This window comes from Syngnathus scovelli, chromosome 3 (assembly GCF_024217435.2).
Source record: "Syngnathus scovelli strain Florida chromosome 3, RoL_Ssco_1.2, whole genome shotgun sequence".
Classification (NCBI taxonomy): Eukaryota; Metazoa; Chordata; class Actinopteri; order Syngnathiformes; family Syngnathidae; genus Syngnathus; species Syngnathus scovelli.
The window spans coordinates 18332697-18355063 of record NC_090849.1 but is presented as its reverse complement, the minus strand read 5'-3'; the positions used below and the strand labels follow the sequence as shown (position 1 = coordinate 18355063).

The following is a 22367-nucleotide window of genomic DNA, read 5'->3' as shown; positions in this document are numbered from 1 at the left end:
TTGTTCAACTCAAATACTTATAGACTCCAATTTGACATATTGTAATTTAAGGATTTTTGATTTTTTAATGTATTTAATGTTTTAGCATCTTGCAAATGAAGTCAAAATATAACAAAGACATTAAGTTTCAGGTTTTGAGTTTGGGGCCTTGCATCGTAGGAATGTCTTTTATTTTTATTGTACTTTACTTAAGTTTGCAGCACTGCAGAAAACAAAAGCAGCATTCAAAAAATATCTATGCACAAGATATAAAGCCAAAGAGCACTACCTAGTAATTTTTATTGAGTTTGAATGAAGTCTTTTGTATATTTCATCTGGTAACAAATGGACTTTAACCTTATTTATTCTACCTTTAAAAGGAATCATTAAATCGGTTTGTATGTGGCCAGCATCATTTCTACAAAGCGTTGAAAACAAGAACATTTTTTTGTTTGCTTTTTATTTCGAAAATCAAATGAACAAACAACGAATGGCAAAAGTATAACTTTTCCAGAAAAGTTAACTATGTATTAAAAAAAACTATAATCAAAACAAAACAATAAATACACATGTCAATTAATCTCATCCAGTGAAAGCAAAAGACACACATAAAAAAGAGCAAAGTACAAAAAAAAAAAAAAGAAGGCAGCAATGATGGCTACATTAAATAGGCTCTAGAATTGGCAGCACTATGCTACAAGCAAGCAAAATTATGACTCATTTATTGTGGTGTGGAATAAAAATAATTTGTCAAGCCCCTGGCTCATTTAGGCTACACATAATTACTATTTTAAAGTGCACATGGTGAACTTTTGAAGTTGCAAACAAAATAGTAAAATACAATATACAAACATGATAGTAAAAACTCTATTTAGTGAGAGACTGGACTGCTTATTTTTGGTTGAAGTGAAGTGGGGACAGAATGGCGGTGACACCCGGCAACTTCAAATTGGCATGAACCAAATTAATATGTCACAAAGAAATAATAGTTTAAAAACTGTTTGAGAACAATTTGGTTGATACTGTCGGACTTAAGTGGTATTGATATATAGATATTTTTGTGAGAATATGTTAGAAAGAGACGGTGTGAAGCTCGTCTTCCTCCAAAGCCATCTCATCCGAGTCACTGAAGTGAGAGTGCGGAGAAAATTCGCCGTCGCTGCGGGGCGAGTCCACGCGTCCACCCGGGCCCCCCACCGAAGGGGAGCCCGCTACTTCCTCCACCTGCAAGGCGGGGAAGGAAACGTCGTCGAAGGCGGTGCGCAGTGACATGGCATCGATGTGCGCTGCCAGCTGGCCCTCAGAGGAGTTGCCCTTCGGCTGTGACAGCGACTGCGGAGCCCCGCCGTCAAATCCTGCGGAAGGCGACGGCGCCAGGTCGCTCTTTGGCGGACTGGAGGCGGACGAAGATGACGCCGGGTCTTGCAGGAGCTCCGCTAGAGCGTTGATGTAAATCTGTGCCATTTGCAGCGTCTCATACTTGGACAGCTTCTTGTCGTTATCCAGAGCCGGGATGACATTGCGGAGAGCGTCGAAAGCGTGGTTCAGGCCGTGCATGCGCCGCCGCTCCCGTGCGTTGGCAGCGACGCGTCTCTGCCGCTGCACGCCGTTGGCTGGCTTGCTGGACGGGGCCCTCTGCCGGGCAGATGCGTCCTGCTCAGGTCCAGCGACCACCAAGCCCTTCAAGCGACACAAGTCCCGGACTTTGAGCGAGCCCTTGGCAGATTTTCGGTAGCTGGGAGGGCTGGGGGGACCCGCCGAGGACGGTGAGCCACTTTCTGGAACAGCAGGAAAATATTTCAGGTTTAGCGGATCCCTGTGACGTCACATCATTTACCTCTGAGCCATTTACGGTCCGCAAACAAGCAGGGAAAACCAAATAACCTGGCTGACTAAATCAATAAAAAGTATAGTAATTTGTTTTTACATTTTGTCCAAGTAACTTCATAGAATTACAGGCATTTTTCCTAAGATTATACACACTTTAATTGAACTTTACCGTTAGCCCATAGTTCTGGGATATTAAACTTAAATTTCAATTAATGTTCTAATTACCCACTTAACCGCAAAGCAAAGCACCACACAAATTTTTTAAGCTTTCTAATTTTCTAGTTTTATGGAACGCATCGTACTTTAGTCAATAGCTTTCTAATTTGTCTGTTCTTTGAATAAAGTATGACTGGTTAAACAAACAAACAAACAAACAAACAAACAAACAAACAAACAAACAAACAAACAAACAAACAAACAAACAAACAAACAAACAATATCTGACTTTTCTTAGCTATCTAGCAAATTAAACTTACAGCTCCATCATAAGTTAAATGAACTTGCCAAAACTTTCTAACTACCATGTTTTCTAGAGGCACTGTACAAAAAAGAATTTCCGACAAGTTTATGTTTTCACTTAGTCTAGATTTCAAAATTTCCAGGAATGCACGGCAATAACTTTCTAATTCTCCAACTTTCTGGCACGCACTATAAAAACTGCATTAACCCTGCCCTAGCTGTCAAATTCCCCATCTTCTGAATTGCACCACAGGAACTTGACCTTTGTTCTAGCGTCCCAATAAGTTTTCCGGTTCACATTAACATTAAAAAAATTGTTTACAACAATTTGATGATTGGCATAAATTCTCATAAAAATAGTTTGCATATGCATACAAGCAGCAGAATGTCTCACCGTGATAAGAGCCGGTGCTGGAGCAGGGCGAATGTCCCAGGTAGTCCGCCGAAGAGTCGCGTGTGTCGCAGGTGCCGGAGGGCTGCGCAGGACCGAGCCAGTCGCGTGGGTCATTTTCATAGCTCGCTTCTTTGGCGCCTTGACACCAGTCTGCCACGCTTAAGACATCCATGTTTCTCCCCCACGCCGCGCAAATCACTCCTACAGGTGGTGGTGGTCTAAAAACGATACCGGGAACTGTTTGGCTTCCGCGCTGCGTGAGGAGGAGCGCAGGTCGCGTGTCTTGGGTGTCTGGAGACGCGGCGTCCGTTTAAAAGGCGGCACGCGTCTCGCAGCCCCCCTCCTCGCGCAGGTCGCGTGTAGTAGACCAATGAGAAGACGCCCCAAATCATGTGGAGGGGGAGAAAATAATGCCTCAAAAGACACTTTCATGCCCCCCCCGTCCAAGTTGGGCTGTTTATATAACATTATAGAAGTGGTACTTTTGCCCAAAAGGGAGTAGGGGGAGTCTGCAGAACCCCCTGCAGAGTACACACGTGCATGGTTTTGGGTGAGAAGTGTGCACCATGTGTGTCACGGGCCTGGTTTAACAATGGTACAGTAGGTTCAGACAAAGGAGGCAAGCTCATTTTCCACCGTACTTAACCGTTTTGCATTTTTTTTATATTCATGAGCCTAAAGTCTTTCATGCAAGTATAATACGGCCCAAGTTTGGATGTCGCTTTTTGTAGGCATAAAGGGGATTGATCAATGATCTTCAGCAAAAACAAAGGTGATTTGAAATAGTGTATTTCTTCTTTTTACTTTTCTTCATCAGTTTAATACACACGTTCAAATGAAAGAGTGCTGCCATCTAACAGTCGATAGTGGAATTACATCCAAAATATACGGGAGTCTGAACAAAAGAGATATGAACTGCACTAACTAACTAACTAACTAACTAACTAACTAACTAACTAACTAACTAACTAACTAACTAACTAACTAACTAACTAACTAACTAACTAACTAACTAGATAGATAGGTAAGTGAAATAACGGGGCTGTGCCCTCAGAACCAATGGAGGGTGCTGTTATCTATACAAGTATAATATAATGAACATTGACATGAATGAATAAAATTAACCTTAAAGTGATAAGAACTATGAATGGGCATTACAAAGTCCTGGAGTTTGACTATAATGTGCGAGTAAAATATTTCATTAAAAAAGATGCGTGGGATGGGATGGGACAGGGACACAAATGGTTCCACGGCTTCGCACTCTGTCGCTCTCCTTCTCGTTGCTCCCTTCTATCATCTCCAATTTCACTTGGCTTTTGTCGCGCTTCGCAACCCTTTTGATCCCAGCCTCGGAACGCCCTGTTGGGTGTACGAGTCTTCACGGGAGGCTTCAGAAACATGAGCTGGGTTCCATAGTGACACACGCGTGTGTGTGTGTGTATGTGCGTGTGTGTGTGTGTCAACCTGCGATAATGCAAATCAATGTGATCATCACACTGAAGAAGTCAAAAGTGTAAAAGAGCGATCAAAGCCCCACATTTTAAATTACAGCGTGGCCAATGATACCGTGCACTAATTGTGGTCTATTTAGTCTAATTGCAGCACACTCAATTAAGGATGTTGAATACAGTAGCTCTCTCATTCCCAACCACTGTGCCTCGACACATTCAGTGAGCTGTGAAAGCTCTTCAGTTGTTTTCTAAAACAATGAATCCATCTGTGCCAATAACAATAAAGTAATTAAGATCCCTTAAACATGTTTGATTCCCAATATATAAATACAGCACAAACTATGATCTCAAAACACTTTCACTCATTTTACAACGTTAACCTTAAAAATAAATGGAGAAGACTTCATTTTGGGGCTACGTATAACGGATTGAATCTGCTTCCATACATGTCAACTGGAAACCTGTCTTTGATTCCAGAACATTTGGGTTTGTGAACAGAATCTCCAAATGAAATAAATTGTTGTTATTCTGTTTGTGGTGGTGGTTTTCCTAAATGTAAGATGTATGCTGTTAAATAAAAGTTTAGAAAAACTACAGTAGCTGATGAATGTGTCTCAAGAAGTAGGGAGTGCACCGCAGATAGCTGTTACAAACATATTATGGAAATATCCTGCAACTAGGCTTCCATCCATATATTTTTTATTCATGCATCCATCACAAGGGACGTCGGTCTGGCGCCGAGCGTTCACCCCTCTCGCCACCTACAAGCCCCCCCCAGCCAATGGGGCCGGGCTGGGCTCCTGAGGCTACCGACAGGTTGGATATTGTAGGCGGCCATTATTAAAGTGTCGCGGACACAATGGAGACTCTATGTTCCATTGGTCATGCCTACGGGTGGCGCCCCCTCTATAGGAGGGGATGAGAGAAGGGAGTAAGGGGGTGGTGGGGGGGGCTTCCATCATTCCAGTGCCGGGGAGAGGAGTCTGCGTGCTGCCGCTCTCCATGCTGGTCTCCCGGGAGACAGAGATGCGACAGGCACGCGGCTGAAGTGAGGGGGCGCACGAGAGGGACCTCAAGCCTGGGCTGTGGTTCACTGTGACTGGGCCTACAGGGAACAGCCCATGGGACTGAACTAAAATAGGAGAAATTTGGTCTCTTTCATACAAAGAAATAAGTATAATTAAGCAGTGGGTACTTTTCTCCTATTAAAAATAACGCTAATTACTACTACTACATTTGATTTATAACAATGGAAACCAAATCTCAAAGTTATCTGTTCAGTTAGCTAACTGTCGCCCAAATGAAACTTTTACAAACTGCACAGGTGATGTTTTAATAAAAACTTGTTGTATGATATACAAGTGTACAAATAAGTTGTCAACCATATAATTTAAAAAAAAAATAGAATTTAATAACTCACCATTTGAAGGGCTATGAAATCGGATAAATCACAAAAGTATGTTTTACTGGAGAGAAACATTTACAAAATATCCAAAACACATAGGAAAATGTGACATGAACGATAAACCTATTTTTTTGTATCATATTCCAAAAGCTAAGTTCGGCACAATAACATGTCAGAAAAAGCTTACTGGAACGGTTGGAATTTATTTACACTCACCATTTTTTTGTGAAGTTCAGCCGGGATTGGTTGTGACCTGAGACCTGGCAACTGTGATGTCATTTGCAGTTTACAGAATGTATCAAAATGACCTCCCCCTGTGATGGATAAAAACCGGTGCATTTTGCACGTTTAATTCACATAAGAAAAACAGCATTCAGAACATAATGTTTTGCCTGGTTGGGCTGCACAGAATATATTATTACAAAGAATATTTTGGGGCTGACTTCCCCTTTAAAATAGTTCATGTGTATTATAAAACACTAAACAAAATGGTTAAAAGACAACCAGTGCATAAGTAATTGTAAGTACGATCTGGGCTTTTCAGTAAAACCAATAACATTCAGAATACAATGCAATCTCATATCTAATAAAACGTTGATCTTGATCTAATTTCCATTCTCAGATGTGGTTTCAATGAGGCAAACCTGTGTCAAACCTTGAAAGTCAACTTAGTAAATGTTTACTTACCTCAAGATCCAGCAACTGCTAAGTCGAATACCCCAAGCTGCTACCATGCCTTTCCATTGCAAAAGACAAAAAACACACACACGCACATTCTCTGTATATACAGTATTTTTAGTTCCATGCCTAAAAGAGTCCTTTCAAATTTCATATACTTGCCTCTGCTGACATCTAGTGGCCAATCCTCACCTAGCGCCAGTGTTGTTCATATTCACGGCATTGTGATACAGTACAGAAAGATCCTCATTCGGTTTGTCTTTACAAGAATAACATTCACCATCCCACTGTAGAAAACCTGTTTATTAGACAAATTATACACAGAAAGCTTTGCCACCTGTAACAGAGGCCCCGGTTTGTTCAGTTTTTGAATAATATGCAACACATACAACAAAATAGGCCTATCTTAAATACTGTACATCATATTTTCTTTTTTTTTTGTTATAATTGTTATTTTGGAAATTTATCAAGTAAAATCTGTAGTTTTATGTGAAATCAAAAACAAAAATGTCAACGGATGCAAGTTTGTGCATGCTTCTTTTTAATGAATAACTTGCCAATTGTTATTTAGCCAGAAAAAAAAAATCAACTGAGAATGATGTAAGCAAAAGGATTAATGTTGATTATGTAAGGCAGGGTTTCCCAAACTCAGCGTTGGGACCCAAAATAGGTTGCAGGTCAAGATTTTGTCAGAAATCGGCTGATAAGTAATCAGTCAATTCATATTCACATTGATGGCAATACATTTGCGTAAGAGAAATTCCCTTTGGGTCTTGAGTTGGAAAAAGTTTGGGAAACGCTGGTGGGAGCGGGAAAAGGAGAAAGGGGACAGGAGAAAAACAAACACAAAAGCTCATCATGATAGTTTCCATTTTGTTTAACAAAAATAGCATCAACATGTAAAATATACATTTTTTTCCCCATTAATAATGTCTTTCATTTATACTAAATAAAACTTTTATAAATGTCTGTGTCCTATTTTACCATTCAGCAGCCGTACTGCAGCCTAACAATATAAGAAAAGAACACCTAAGAAGGCTTGCTTCTAAACACTGTGGCTTGGACCAAGTTCTCTATGCACAACGTTTTTAGTTCTTAAGATAAACTGAAAAACAAATGCTCTAAATAACTATAACATTATCAATTAAGTGTCAATGAAAACTGGTTGGCACACGACTGAACCAAGCCAAGCCGCACAAAATGCTTTGTATGTCACCACCAAAATGCACCTTAATGGTCTTGTTGGAATTAATTGGCACTTTAAAAACAAGTCATAGAAAGAGTACACTTAACGTGACAGGAGATGATGATATTCCGAAATCATCTGCTTATTGGTGTTTTCCGCTACGAGAGGACATTTGGGGCTTGACTGGCAGTCACAAAGTGCGTACAGCAACTTAGTTGGCGCACAAAGGGCTTGTTCTGAAAATGCTGTTGCAGTGGCTTCCCCTCACCAAAACCCATCACAACTGATAAAAACGGAATAATGGACTTGAAATGGACTTGAAATATGTAAAAGTAAGATTTGAATGACGCATGAAGCAAAACAACAGACTACAGCACTCATTTAAGTAGTTCAAAACAGACAGTTTAGAACAATGTTTTTTTTTTTTGTATTTCCTGACCAAAAACACATTCCACGTGTTAAAATATTTTTTTCCTGAAAACAAATCTCATAAAAAGACATATAATAAGCATTGAAATCCTTTTCCATAGATAGTTTTTTTGTTTTCTTTCCTCACCCTTCTGAAGAGTCTGATTAAAAGGTCTCACCATGACTTGAAAAGCAGATAATACAGTACACCATGTGTGGAGAAGAAAAAAAGAAAAAAAAAAAAAAAAAAAAGGGTGGGGAGGGGGGGGTTAGCTCCACATACAATCACTTACAGGTCTGTGGGCACTGGTGCAGTGCAGTGGGCTTCACGAAGCGTCTTCAATGTGCATCAAAGAATGGACATGTTCGTTTTCAGGTCGATGCACCATAATGACGGATGTAATTTTTCGACAGCGTCATTAAGATGCACCATTTTAGGGAGGTGAAAACGTCTCCGGCAAGCTATTTGCATTTATTCCCTTGTCCGATCTCCAGCCCCCGTTGATCCGCTTGTAGACATCCTCTTAAGAGATGATGGAGCATTTTAGAAGCAAGAGGGAGATACTTGGGCACGGACTAAAACCTGTGTCCGAGTGCTCTGCTAGGGATTGAGACTTGAATCGTATAGGTTTGTTATTTTCGGGCTAGACAACCATCAAAGTCTCGCTGGAGTGCAGGAGAGCAATATAAGAGTTGCTTTTTTTTTTTTTTAGATAGGCAGTCCTCATGTTTCGGGAACATAAAAGATCTCACACACACACACACAGTCTCCCTTTGAACAATCACAAGAATAACACCATTAAAGCAAAAATATCATTTCTCTGTGGACCCTGTCCCATTTGCACCTACACCGAATGTCCGAGCAGAACCCCGCCTCCTCCCGCCCTCTCATACAAAATGGAATCATCCAAGCAGAAACTGAAAACATAAAAGTTACTATGTACAGGTATGTCTAAGCGCTCGACTCTTTACCGTAGTATTGTTTGCTTTATGACCCCATCGGCTCATAAACCCTCTCCCCCCTTCCCCCTTTGCCTCTTCCTACCAAACCATCACGCTGCACTTAGATGGATGTACCTCTGTCTGGGTCGTTGCCATATCCAAAGTTAGGTCCTGGACCTGTGGGCTGGTAGGGGATGGAGGACATTGTTTTAATGGGGCTGCGGAAGAAGCCACCGTTGGGGGCCCTCTGCCTAAAAGGCCCCACCCCACCAGTCCGGTGGTCCTGGAGGACGCTGCTGGCGCCGCCGAAGCCGGCGGAAAACCCAGCGGCTGCTTTGGTGGACAGGCTGCGGCTGAGGGTCTGGATCTGCTCGGGGATGAAGGTGGTGGTGGTGATGTGCGTGTTTCGGAAATCGCTTATCTGCTCCAGGGCTTGGCGGGCGGCGGGCAGAGCGTCCATTTCGAGGGGCGTCAGATCGACGGAAGAGGTGGAGAATTGCTTGTGGGGGCTTTCATCTTCTGTGCACAGGCTGTTAACCCGGCGGTGTAGGTGCTCCAGGTCGATCTCCTTATCGTCCTGCATGTGGAGAGGGGGGAGCGAAGGGGAGGGGGAGCAGGATGGAGAACGGAAGGCCGTGACAGTTGATGGTCCAAAAAGAATCGAGGGATAGAAACAAAGAAAGTTGAGAAGTATGTAAAATGTAAAGAATCGGAGAGATTCAAGGAACATTTCCAACAAATAGGAAACAAACAAAGGCGATTGAAAATGGAAGATTTGATAAGATAGAGTATAAAAATAGTTGGGAGGGGAGGAATCGGAAAAGAAGACAAGACCGAGATGAGTACCGGACGTCATCCATTTAACAAGTAGAAATGGACAACAATCATAGCGGCAGGAAAGAGGAGCAGATGTGAGCCAATGGGCGCAAGTTGCCATCGAGGTGATTGTTACGTGTCGTGATGAAGGTGACGTGATGTGAAGAAGAAGAGGAAGGGAAAGATGGAGGGAGGGATAGCCGTGGTCAGGATACTGAGAGAGAGAGAAAGGAACATACAAACACTTCTACAAAGTCTCTAAAGGCGTGCAGAAGCTGGAATACTTTGCAAAAACACACGGCCGCCGCTGTGCTGTGCTGTGTTTGTGCTTTGTGATTCCAACGCAAACAACAACGACACACACTTACACAACAGCTTTACACCGATACAATGGTTCAACGAAACGAAATAATTAACATTGCTCTAGGCCACCCTACTACAGAATTCCCATTGAGAGCAACATCTCATTTTCATAGGAATTCCAGATTCAGTTTGACTATTTTCTTATATGATTTATTAATGGCTTCCTCTGATGTACGATGGAACCTCCAAAGTCAAACTCTCCAAGATATTATGTCCAGTAACGTAAAACTGGTTTATGGCGAAAACAAAATTTGAGCTATACTATACACAAAAAAAAAAAAAAAATCAATGACGGCAACGATTCGTTGATTTAAATTTCACTGCTTTATAGTCGACGACAAAAATCTTAAATCGTTCAATGCACTGTTGTTAAATCCAGCAAGACCAAAATGGCTCCAAATAAGCACGTTTGATTGTGTGTTTCAGGTCTTCAAAGGTAATTTGAGTTCACATTTTTATTTGAATCAGCTAAATAAACATCAACTGTGCAGTTAATTACTTTCATGATGCCGTCAGTTTTACCCTGGAATGAATGAATCACATTATTTCCTATGCAGATTTTTCAATTTTTTTTTTTTTTTTAATGAGAACTACCTGCGAGTCAAAGAGCGCCATGGAATTGTTTTCAACTTTGGAAGGTCCACTGCAGCTCATTACCCTTTCAGTCAAAGGTCGTATGTAGCGACAATAATTAGCTTCCTTATATTAAATAAAACTTATGAACATGTATCTAATCAAGTTCACATCAATTTAACTTAACAAGAGCTAAGGATGGTGACACTGAAGTGAGAGGTGTTTCATGCCGCTGTGTTGCGGGATGGCGCACTTTGCAATGAATGAAGTGAGGCTTTCGTGACGACATTCGAGGGAACAAGGGCTGTGGGGGAAAACTTTCATTTCTGTGAGTTAAGGCTCACAGAGGGAGGTGGCGGAAAAAAAAAGACATTGGTTTAGGTGGTTGATAGGGGCACCGTGGAAATACTGCAAGGTTAAAAAATAAAAAAACAGTAAGGGGAGTCTTGAGGGAAAAGACAAATTTACTGACCGTGTCCTTTGGGTCAAGAGATTCTGGAAGGGGCTATCATTTGAAGCTCATGGACCAACATTGGCACCCCCCCATTGTCATCTAAAGAAGGGTCAGTTGGGGGAAGGAGAGGATGGGAGGGCACTAATGCTTTTCCTGCCACTATCATACACACACTGAACAATTCAAATAAAGAAGACTTGCTACGATAACAAAATGAATGGAAGAGAAAAAGTCGATCACGATCTGCCGTCTGTGAGAGAGGGGACTTTGGGGATAACAATGGGGGGAGGCGAGTGAAAGGGTGTCGTGGAGCATTCTGACTGCACCTACAGCACAGTTCTGATATCGATTAGAAAGCAAAGGCATGACTTTGGTGAATCAAGTATTATGTGCAAAAGTGTCGCATTGAACTCGATGAGTAAAGATGTAAGGTGATTTTTTTTTTTTTTTTTTTTTACTCTCCAGAGAGGGTCAGCCTCATCAAAAGGCAAAAAGGCCGCATTGCGCACACAGTGACGTGAACGGAAGCCGTTCAGTCATTCACGATGAGTCTTTAAGCATCAGCAAGCATGCTCTTACTTAAATGGTCTACTGTATGTATAACCTTGGGGTGGGGGGCGAGGTGGTGAAGGTGGTCATTCGCATTTTGGGGGTGAGCTCGGAGGGGTTGTTGGGTTCGTAGGAGTGCTGCACGATCAGGGCACAGGGAATGTCACAGCATGCCGGGGGTTGGTAACGGGTGGAAGCGGGGGCCGTGGCGTTGCAAGTGTTGGAGGTCTGGTTCTGGCTCTGAGAGCCCAGGACCACAGGGTGCTCGTTGGGGTTGTGAGGGCAGGGCTCGGCAGCTTGCCTGGCAGACGGCCCGTCTGCCTGCTTCTGGTGTGCGGTTGCATGCGTGGAGCGAGGGGAAAGGCATCCAGGTTTCGTAGCAATGTGTTTGTTTGCGTGCGTGTCGGGCGAGGAGATGAAACGTAAAATTGGTCAGACGGAGCGAAGACAAAGAGGGGATTGAGTGACAGATGAGATCAGGCAGATGGCGGGATGATAAGGTGGCAAAGAGAAGTCAATAGGAGAAAAACAGACAGGTAGGGGGTGAGCGAGAAGAGAGACACGGCAGTCAGTCAGCGCACGCAGCGAAGCAGCTCGACCTGTGTCGTGTCCCCGGAGAGACATTCGCACAGTCGTTATATACCTGGAAAGGGGAGACGTTTAAATGGCATTTTCTATTGCTCTCTGTCTCTCTCCCCTCGCCCGCTACATCCCTCAACACAGAGTACTTATCTACGAAAACAAAACAAAAAAGGCAATATGAGAGCTTTGAGCCACATTGACACAGATCATTCCAAAGAGTTAGGATGAGCAGACAAGCCATTCCCCGCTCAAAATTGGATTACGCAGATAAGCCAAATGCACCAAAGAAGCAGGGAGACCCATTCTGCTCATGCTAAATCGACACGGATCGTATGAAATATCAATATATTGATGTTAAAATTATGGAGGAGCTCTGACAAGGGTATTTGATGGACAAAAAAAATGGAACTTTTTAAATTGAATTATTTACTTCAGTGTCAGAACTCCTTCATAAGAATCTTTTAAACATTTAAAAGGCCAAAAATATAAAACAACTGCTGCCTGGTCATGAATGAAATGGGTCCTATATAAACATGTCATTTCTCTCCCGGAGTAATTTGGGCTTGACTCGGGGTGTATAGATATAATACTAAAAAAATCAAGAGAAAACACTGTTTAGGTAAAAAACATAGCAACTATACACCCAAAACTGTGATATTTCTAAATAATGTGTGATGAAATTGACCAAATAAAACAGTTCAGTCATCAATGATTTTTGTCTTTAGGGATGGGCATAATAATTGATTGTTAAAAAATTCATCAAGGTGTGGAATAGCATTAACAACTTATGTGCAACTATTAATTCAGTCTCAACAAAATTGCTGTCTAAATTCTAATATGACATCTATGAAGATGAGCTACATCTTGCATGACTTTTTTGGGCAGCCTTACTCTGCTTAATACGACACTGCCGTTGAAAAAGGAGTTCAGAACAATTCAAAAATATTAACAATAGATTCATTCATTGCTCATTTTCCCCATCCGGAATTCATACTGACTTTTTTTTTTTTTTAAGATTAGCTTGGAGTTCTAAGTGTAGAGTAACACCACACATTTGCCAGATAGGCAATGACAAAATAATCAACATAATAAAAAAACAAATAAAAATAAAATAAAATAAATAACATTAAAATGAGTCAGTAGACCCATCTAGGAAAAAAATCACCAGGACCTAATCTGACGTCCATTTATTTGGGTTTTGTATGAAATCCCCAATTTATTTGGAAGTGTATTAAATTGTGTGCATGAGTGTATCGAACCTAACAAAGAGCAAGATGCAAGTCCGTAGATGACAATGTTGGCCATTCCACACAGAACCGTATATAGCACAGACAGATAAAAAGACAACATTGCAGCAGCAGACAGTAGAATGTCAAGGTACAGTATGTGCAGGCATGTTTTTTTAGAGAATGTAGAAGAAACACAGAGACAGATTAGTAGTCATGTTTGATTGGTGTGCGCCATGTTTTGGGATGGCTGGTGTTGGTTTGGGCGGGTAGGGTTGGGTTGAGTATTATCATGTCAATATGCAAGGACGTGTTATTGAGTGTATCACGGACCTGGATGGAACATGTAAGGGTCACACTCCGCAGGGGATTCATGAATGTTTATGGAATACTTGGCACAGGTTTGAGCGCATTCATTTGATCAACACAAGCCGTAATGACTGAGGAGGTGAGGAAGCCACGGTGTGTGTGTGTGTGTGTGTTTGTGTGTGCGGATATCGTCATTTCCAGGCAACTCTCATTACTTTTACTGGGAAATACCTGACGTGACTAACAAATCATTGCAAACAAAACATTGTAATTAACATTTTAATACTTTGGTATGTTTAAATGTTTTTTGGTAGTTTAATATTCATATGAATGACCTCAAATTCCAGAAGAAAATGAGATTCAAAAGAGCAAGAGTTAAAAAAAAAATTGCTAGTATATGAGGCCATTAGGTTTTCTTCACATGAGTCAGTCCAGCTAAATTAAATCAGTATTTTAGAATTCAAAATATATTTAACCATAACATTTTCAAATGGCCTTCAAGATAAGCCACATAGTAAGTTCACTTCTCATGCCAGGAGTGCACTCTGTGCGCCAACATACTTTACTAATCCAGCCTTTCCCAGCCCACGCATAAAGAACGGGGCGAACAGACATTTCTGTTTTATGTGAAGCTTGAAAAACAACAACACACATAGGGGTGCACAGGCATGGCGGGCTCAAACAGCACACGAGTCTCAAGGCCAACGAGTTCTTCACTTAAACTGAGCGTGTCGCAATCTAACTTTAAGAGGATGGGTGACATTAAACAAACGACAACGACTCCACTGGCCAAATTTTATGCCAGCGTTCCCGGGAGAGATGAAATGCAACGTGTGATTTATATATCAAGCTAGCTTCAAGTTGAATAAGATGCACTCAAACTACAGCGAGACCACAAGTAATCACATTTGAGGACTGCAGTGCTAACAAAGCAAGGTGAACGTTATCATGATGATTTTACAGGGTCTGAAATATTTGGAAACTGCTAAACTGATCATTCTCATTTTCAAGTTGCTGTGGTAATCAATCTCAGGGTTATTTGCATTCAATGGATCAATGCACCAGCAGGGTAGAACATAAATGTCAGGGGTCAACTATCAAAAACAATCATGGCTGACTAGGTTAGTAGCATCAATGCCATGGTAACACTTGAAAGACTTTGCGTGATCTATGCGTGATCCTTTCAAGTGCAATTTGGTATGAAAAAATGGATTCTCAAATATATCAATAATAATGATGATTTTACTTTGTCTGTGACTATAATAAAATTGACCAAGATCCCAATCAAAGACTGTCATTTATGTCCGCTGTCCATCCTGTTCATATCTCGATTCTCTCCTGTGCTCACTCGGGGACCGATTCTTCGTTGAAAGTGACTGGTAGGGGGTTTTTGTGTGTGTTTTATCCCATATGGGGGCAAACAACAAAGTGCTAAAGATAATTTGAGTTCAGATAAGTCTTTGTGGATGCTCAGTGGCTGACATGACTAATGGTCTGAATGACAGATTAAAGCTGCTAACTGAGCAGGGAACTTCAGCAGGGGGTGGCTTAGGGTGTGTTTACTGGACCGTGACATGGAAATTGATCAGAACATTGCATAATGTTTATAATCTTGGCAGCCCATATTTACATCTGATGAAGAACTTATGTTGTAATTGTTTGTGAGTGAGCAGAAAAAAAAAAAAAAGTTTCCAGGGATCACACTTGACTGAAATGAACAAAGGAATCAAACAGTGTGAACACAGCTTCTAATAATGACGCGCAATTAGAAAGTTGTCTTACAATTTATGATCTATTTTATAGGAAGTCACACTGTGGTGACAATTTGTCTTGATTTTTGTATTTAGCACCTGGTCCCTTCTTCCAAATGGAACATAATGTACGTGTCTCAGTCACACTCGATGTATAAGTAATGAGCAAGGGGCATGCAGGGTAATTATTTCATTTGTTTAACTTGATTTACTGAAGCAATAAGACAGTGCATAATGAAATTATGGCAGTCATAATATAGGGAGAACTAAATTGCCATCAGCCGTCTGTCAAACGTGTTGCCGTGTTCTCACTGAAGTTTTTTCTAAGTGTTTCTCGCCAGAGGACCTGACATTGTGTGCACGCGTCCTTCAGCTCCTACTTGTGTATGCAAAGGTGTTCAGAGTTTTTCTATAGAGAAATCAACATAGAGAGCAGGTAGAACTTGACAATCAAATAGGCCAAAGGACGTGTGAAAGCACAACTGAGCGCGTCAATAAAACTCCAAGGTGCACCGTTTTCGGAAAATGTCTATCTCGAGCCAAACAAAAGATCGTATAAGCGATCGATTAATTACTTGGTAAGGCGCTAAAAAAGGTGATTTGGGGTCCCCAAAGTTATTACGGACATGCTAATGAACAACATACCTATTGTACCTATCAATGTATATTCACATAGGTATTTTCTTAACCCGATGTTATCTGCTTAAACGTGCTACTCTGAGTTTCTGAAATGTTACTAACGCACTCTGAATTTCCTCGAGGATAACTGTAAATATGATTTCACCTATAATTGCATTTGCTTTGGTTCATCCGTGGCATGTTCTGGATTATCACATTTGCAGTTGTGATTAAAGTCATCTACTTCTACATTAGCCCCCGCTCGTACTTGGAGTGCAGAAAGATGGGATTAGCCAGATAAGGTTAAGAGATTGGATGCGGCGAATGCTAATGGTTGGTAAAAGTGACCCACGGTTGTTTGATTTTAATCTATTAATGGTAAAGCGAGTAAAGCTGTTGCCGTTAGACTTTTTTGTTTACCCGCTCTCGTCTCTGGCGGAGCAAAGAAAGCATCCGCATTACAAGGACCGCAGGGTTTCTATCATGAAAACGCTCCGGGAAAAAACACTTTGATTGCCTCAATTGATATGCCTGCTGGGGTGATCAAGCACAAAAGGGCTGATTGGAAATTTCACAGTGTGCTGCTGCTAATTTACAAGGTGCCACTGTTTTTTGAGGAGTGCGCCAGCGGTGTAAATATCCATGTTTAATCTTGTGAGTTACCGTTTTGGACTCTTCTGTGGTCAGGGAAAAATTGCAGCTTTCCCGGAAAAAAAAAGCCCGGGGCTGTTTGTTCTAGCTTTTAACAATATCAGCGTCCTCTGTTCTCGGCGGATTTTAACTAAATGGTCAATTACTACTGCTGACAATAGTGACTGCCTTTGCCACATTTTGAAGCAGGAAACATTAATCAATTAAGTATGAATAAAGCTTTTATCAAACAACTGAGGTGAATGTGGTTGTACACTAAAAAGCAAACACATGGATTGAGCCATTAGGAAATTACTGCAGTTTTCCTAATCTGACACTATCATTACGAGTAGTAAATCTTTTTTTTTTTTTTTTTTTTTTAACACCCATATCAAACAAATAAATTTGAGTTAAGATCTGGGCATGATTAAATCTGCAAGGATGGATGGAATATTTGACGAGGAATTGTGGCATTTAGTTTACATCAAAAATCCTTTCATTTGTCGTTTTGTTTTTATTGCCATGTAAGATTAATGACATCAGAATGCTTTACCCTAATTAATTCTAACTATATACCTTAATGCTGGCTGAAAGTAGATTTAGAAATATGACGTTGTGGGTTGTGAACGCAGCAGTATGCGCAAAGATCAATTCCACTTACAGGCGAGCTGATACAGTATCTTCCTGATTCTTTTTGACAGAAGTGCCTTGTAACAAATGTAGTCCTCTGATGAAGAACAATGTAGGTGGAGTATAAAAAGTGTTTCGTGAGCGGAAGAAGATGAATGTGCACATTTTATGTAATCTTCTGGATGGTTCCAGGGCTTTATACCCAATGACTATTTATTGTACTATCTTTAGGTTTGACATATCATTCATTCATACCGTTGCTCTTTGCTCTCGCTCCCAGTCCTTATTTTTAAATTGATTCTCACGCCTGGAATCTTTTCCGGTCTGTACCGCCTAGTACGTCACCCAACCACTGGCTTACCTCCTTGGAGGGGACTCTGGATCCCTTCCGCCGAGACCACCAGCTTTCCACCATGGCTATGAGACAGGAGAGCACCACGCCGGCCGCGAGGACGCAGAAGACGCCGGCGAAGCTATGGATGTCCAGGGCGTTGTTTTGCCGTGATTGCACCGAGCTGTAGAGTTCACAGGGGCCGTCTTTTGGCCACCACTTGAGTTTGAGTATATCCATGTCGCCGTTCTGTTGAAGTTCCAAGATTCTAGGGGTGTCGATAAAGAAAACAGAAAGGTTAATACGACGGTCCCTTGATGAGCCAACAGCTTGAATAGTAGCCTCTACTGTTTTGGATCGAATTTCCGTTGGCTTGATTGGACTCTCTGCTAGAGGGGGTACTGACCAAACATTTGTGAACAAAGGACTTTGAATTCTTTGTAGGGTGTCTGCATTTGAGTTTCATCTGTTTGCTCTGTCTAATGCAGACTGCTAGATTATCTTCTCAGGTTAATTGCAAACTCTAAATTGGGATCAAATGGTTATAATTTATATTGTGTTTTAATGTTTTACATTACTTTAATGGTTTTGTACTTTTGAATTAATGTTAAAAAATGAGATGCGTGAGGTGCATCAGCAACTGAATGTTTATTTCCATACTCGTTGTAAAAATGGAATATTTTAGATGGAGTGTTTCTCTTTTGGGCCTGATTTACGAAGATCCCAGCTGAAAACGAGTGTAGTGCACAAGCATGTACGTGTGGAGTTGTCTAACTCATTTTCGTGAGTGGCTGACCGTCAGCTACTCTTTATATTGTAGATTGCCAATACCAAATACCATGTTGTATCACATGACCTTTGTCAACAAAAGTTATGTTTCCTGGCAAGATCCAGCTGGCCACCACTATCCAATAAAGTGCACACAATCTATATTATGTTTTACAGTAACACCTAACTATATGATTTCTGTGGCTATGAAGCAAAGCATGAAGAGTGCACTCAATGCGTATCATTGTCAATGGACTCTTAAACAGCCCTTTGTTCTCTCAGTATTATTGTAACAGATGCTAGGCAATGCACTTGGCATTCACAGCATGTTTTGGTGGTTCAATAATGCTTAGCAATGCTACAAATTGCATTGCTGAATAACAATACCTCACTGAAATTTTTATGGAATTCCAGAAATGTTTACCCGAGCGCAAATGTTTGCCAGCGCGATGTTATTCTGCCTTTTAGACAGTATTGAAAGATGCAAAATCAGCCAGCACAATTCATCTCTGGTTTGATAAATCACATAGCAGAAGCTAAATAATCTATTTGAGCATACTCCGCTCATGATGCGTAACATGGAACTGCACGGTAATATTGCTGTTTTAGGAATTAACGCAGCTTCCTTTTCTATTTTCAGGAGCAGTCAAATTAATGCTTGGTATTAACCATGCAAGCATTTAATAAATCAGGCCTTTAAAAAGCTCAAGGCAAAAACAAATGTTTTATGATAGTGATAGTTTGGACTCATACATTAAATATGATCACAAATACGTGTAACGGATCTCAATGGGGAACTCCGTTTCAAAGTCACCCAAATCAAATGTTTAAAAAGAGCAGCTTGCAACCACACAAAAACTACAAACAAGTGAAACGCTGCTTAATTCCTTAGTGAATAATTGATATAACCAATTTTCATTATTATTAAACCCAAAAGAAACATGAAGGCTAACCAACACATTACTGACAACACCACAGATATTTCTGGAATTGCCGTAGAGCCTCTGTTCCATTTGAGGGCAGTGTTGTTCCACGATATCCCTTCCCCGAGTCAAGCACACCAAAGTGGGCTGTCAGACTCATCGTGGCTAACATTAATATGTCTTGCAGCACAGCAAGAGTACACCGCCACAATGTCATTATGCAGCCTAGCCTTAGTCCAGCGATTGATAGCTTCAGAGAGAATACAGCTCAGAGGTTGATGGGGTCCCTCTGCTAGCCTTCAGCTTATGATTTTAGTGGGTCATTCTTGCTGGGGTGCAAATGGATGCACGCACACACACACACACACACACACACACACACGTCACATGCATTCTCAACCTCTGTTTGTTCCCAACTGAGTGCTTAAAAAGGGTGATGTAGAGTGCAGGCGAGGAGAGACAAAAAGAAGAAGGGCAAATTGGGAAAACAAAGACAATGCTGCGTCTCATCATACCAGCACAAAAACATGCCTTACTGGCAGAATAACAACGTTCAATACTCACAAATAAAGGGGGTTAGAGGGACGCTTATAAAGTTAACGACCCAGACATATGTGATTTGTACATTGCGACAGATGTTGTGGAATTTCCTTGAGGAGGAAGAACCTTTGCGCAAATCCAGTGACAGCCAGCTGACAACAATGACAGTGAACGTCCCTCATCTTTATCAGGAACACACAAGATGGCTAGGCATCAAGTCATGCAAATGAGCCTCACAGATGCTTTACATAATTAATTTCCTCCACAATAGCCGGAGAAACAGGGCCCATTAGATTGTGAATCGGCTAAAAAGTTTTAGCATGACAACAATGTCACTGTCGTTCAGGGATCATTCTTTTATTACATCCTGGACCCATGTAAGAAAGAAGTTATTTAAAATGCATGCTGAGACTGGAAATGAGAGGATAACTGCTTTGGCCCAACCACTCCTAAGCATATTGGACAATGTTCCAATGTGAATTGACCTCAACTACCTTGTGTTAGATATCATTCCAATTAATGGAGGACTCCCACTTTGATGAGAGACAATCCTTGAAAGTTTTGCCAAGGTCAGCTGAAAATGAGAAAGAACCTCATTTTAACTTGTTTGGACAAGTCAACGGTGATGTCACCTGGGCTTTTTAAGATGGCAATAAAGAAAGGCCCTCTTTTCCCATCTCTGTAAAAGTCAAAAACGGCGGTAAAGGGGAAGACAGATGGCTTTTCATAGCAAGTATATTCAAGCCTTTCCCCAAACTTTGGGACCCAAAGTTTGTCAAACTTATTATGTATCTGTCAACAACATATGCTATACATACAGGAATTGTTGCAGGACTAGTGTCAAGAATCGGCCACAAAGATGTATTAAGTGGATAATTGATCTCACTAAAACTAATGCTGACAAATGGAACATTTACCAGCAGTAAAATTGGGTAAACCCTAAAAAAATAATACATAAGAAAAAATAGATGGATAAAATGTCTTCATACAAAGAGAAAAATGGACGACTATGATTGGATTTATGTGGGGGGCTTATTCCAGCAAGCTAGTGATTTGTGATCCATTTGAGGAAAAAAAGTATATACTTAATAAATGTCAACATGTTGGCATTTCAAGTTGAAAAGGGTACAACAACAACAAAGAATAACTAATAAAGGTTCTTGATGATCAAAAACATAAGGAAGATAAATCCCCTATGGTCTTTCCATTAAAAGCTGATAGGGGCCGAAAGATGTGACTTGACTAAGCTGCAGTAACTTTGAGGGGCTAAAAGTGCATTTGCAATGGAGTGCCGTAACTCTTCCCTGTAATATGATGTCGTCTGCCCATGGCGCTCATCATCCATCTTTTGATACTACGCAATTGTCCTGTAAGATCACCTGAGCCCATTTAATAAAATCCATCATGAAAGTCTTTTTTGCAGTTTCTTAAGAACCTACTTCATGGAAACTTGGCAGGGTTACTAAGAACATACTCGCATTTTATGTTTTCATTCAACATAGGACGCGGTTATTTTGCAGGATATTTTCTTTGGACATGCTTGAACATTTGAAAAGAATACAAGCACTGTACAACAAATCGTGATTTTGCCCAAAGAGACTTTTTGCGGAATAAAGCTGTTTAGTAAAAGTTTCGGATGTATTGAAATACTTAAGTTTTAATTCAAGTACCAATTGACATTGGATGCTGATGCGCATCTGTGACAACATCTGAAATAACTATAATAGTTTAATGTATTCTTTATCGATTTAAAAAAAAAAAAAAAAAACATGACAATCATTTTGAAACTCAAAATAGCGGTCACCGTTGTTCTTCATTTATCCGGAGCCTGTGGCTGACAGGCGGGATAAAAGGCCACTGTGCAGCAGTCTGACAAAAACATGGCTCGAGTCAAAGGTTTCCTGTGGTACACCATCTGTCTCTATCACTAATTTGGCTGGAGCTGTCTCACTGAAATATGCCTTAGCCCTAAAACACACAACCACACATTTTTTTTGTAGTGTCACAAATGACAATAGCAATGCGAATTTCCACTCGGGGCCTGGGGATTCAACATGTAAATTATTCAGAAACAATGGCAATGTGAGAAAATATTAGAAATGTGTTCTTGTGAATAACCAAAGTATGAGCAGGGACATTTGTGTCACTATTTTCAGTGTTTGATGATCATCCAATGGAAATTTACCAGAACTGATAATGTGGTTGATTAACGCTGTGATGCAGCATGTGGATCATTATTATTACACTTTACACATTGGACACTAACGAGTCGATCTATGAAAAGTTCAATTTACAAAAAGAATCTCGGAACACATTGTGTTTACATATCTTGGTGACTTATAAAGGAAAACAGACAGAAACACCATTTAGCATGTTAGCGATTATCAATTTACAAAATTCATAACTATCAGAGGCTGGGATCTGATATAATGTCTAGTTTTTGTGTTTGCTTTTATGGTTTTGGCAATCAAAATCTTAACAAGTAGCAGTGCTTCCCTTCTCTTGCCTCCAGCTAACACCGTGATGTCATCATGGCGTAAACCGTAAAGGGGTGCATTAAAGTATACATGGT

At 40.8% G+C, this 22367-nt stretch overlaps 2 protein-coding genes across 6 annotated transcripts in view; both read right to left on the bottom strand.

Moving 5' to 3' along the window:
- Positions 1-278: 278 nt before the first annotated feature.
- Positions 279-3609, bottom strand: atoh1a (atonal bHLH transcription factor 1a). Its single transcript, XM_049763954.2, has 2 exons — positions 2663-3609; positions 279-1757 (listed from the first exon to the last, which is right to left on the bottom strand). Exons 1-2 carry the CDS (start codon positions 2832-2834, stop codon positions 1051-1053), a joined length of 879 nt encoding a protein of 292 aa, XP_049619911.1. The 5' UTR covers positions 2835-3609; the 3' UTR covers positions 279-1050.
- A 2872-nt stretch (positions 3610-6481) lies between these two features.
- The window catches only part of grid2 (glutamate receptor, ionotropic, delta 2), a 260037-nt gene continuing 244151 nt past the window's right edge, over positions 6482-22367 (bottom strand). For 2 of the 5 annotated variants that reach the window (XM_049763924.2, XM_049763925.2), the window contains 2 exons: positions 17595-17832; positions 6482-9309 (listed from right to left, as the gene is read on the bottom strand). In XM_049763924.2, coding sequence (XP_049619881.1) covers positions 8854-9309; positions 17595-17832 — 694 coding nt within the window. In that variant the 3' untranslated portion in view covers positions 6482-8853. Of the gene's footprint in view, positions 9310-11369; positions 12220-17594; positions 17833-22367 lie in introns of those variants that run through there. The other 3 variants (XR_007490638.2, XM_049763926.2, XM_049763927.2) reach the window with 3 other exon arrangements.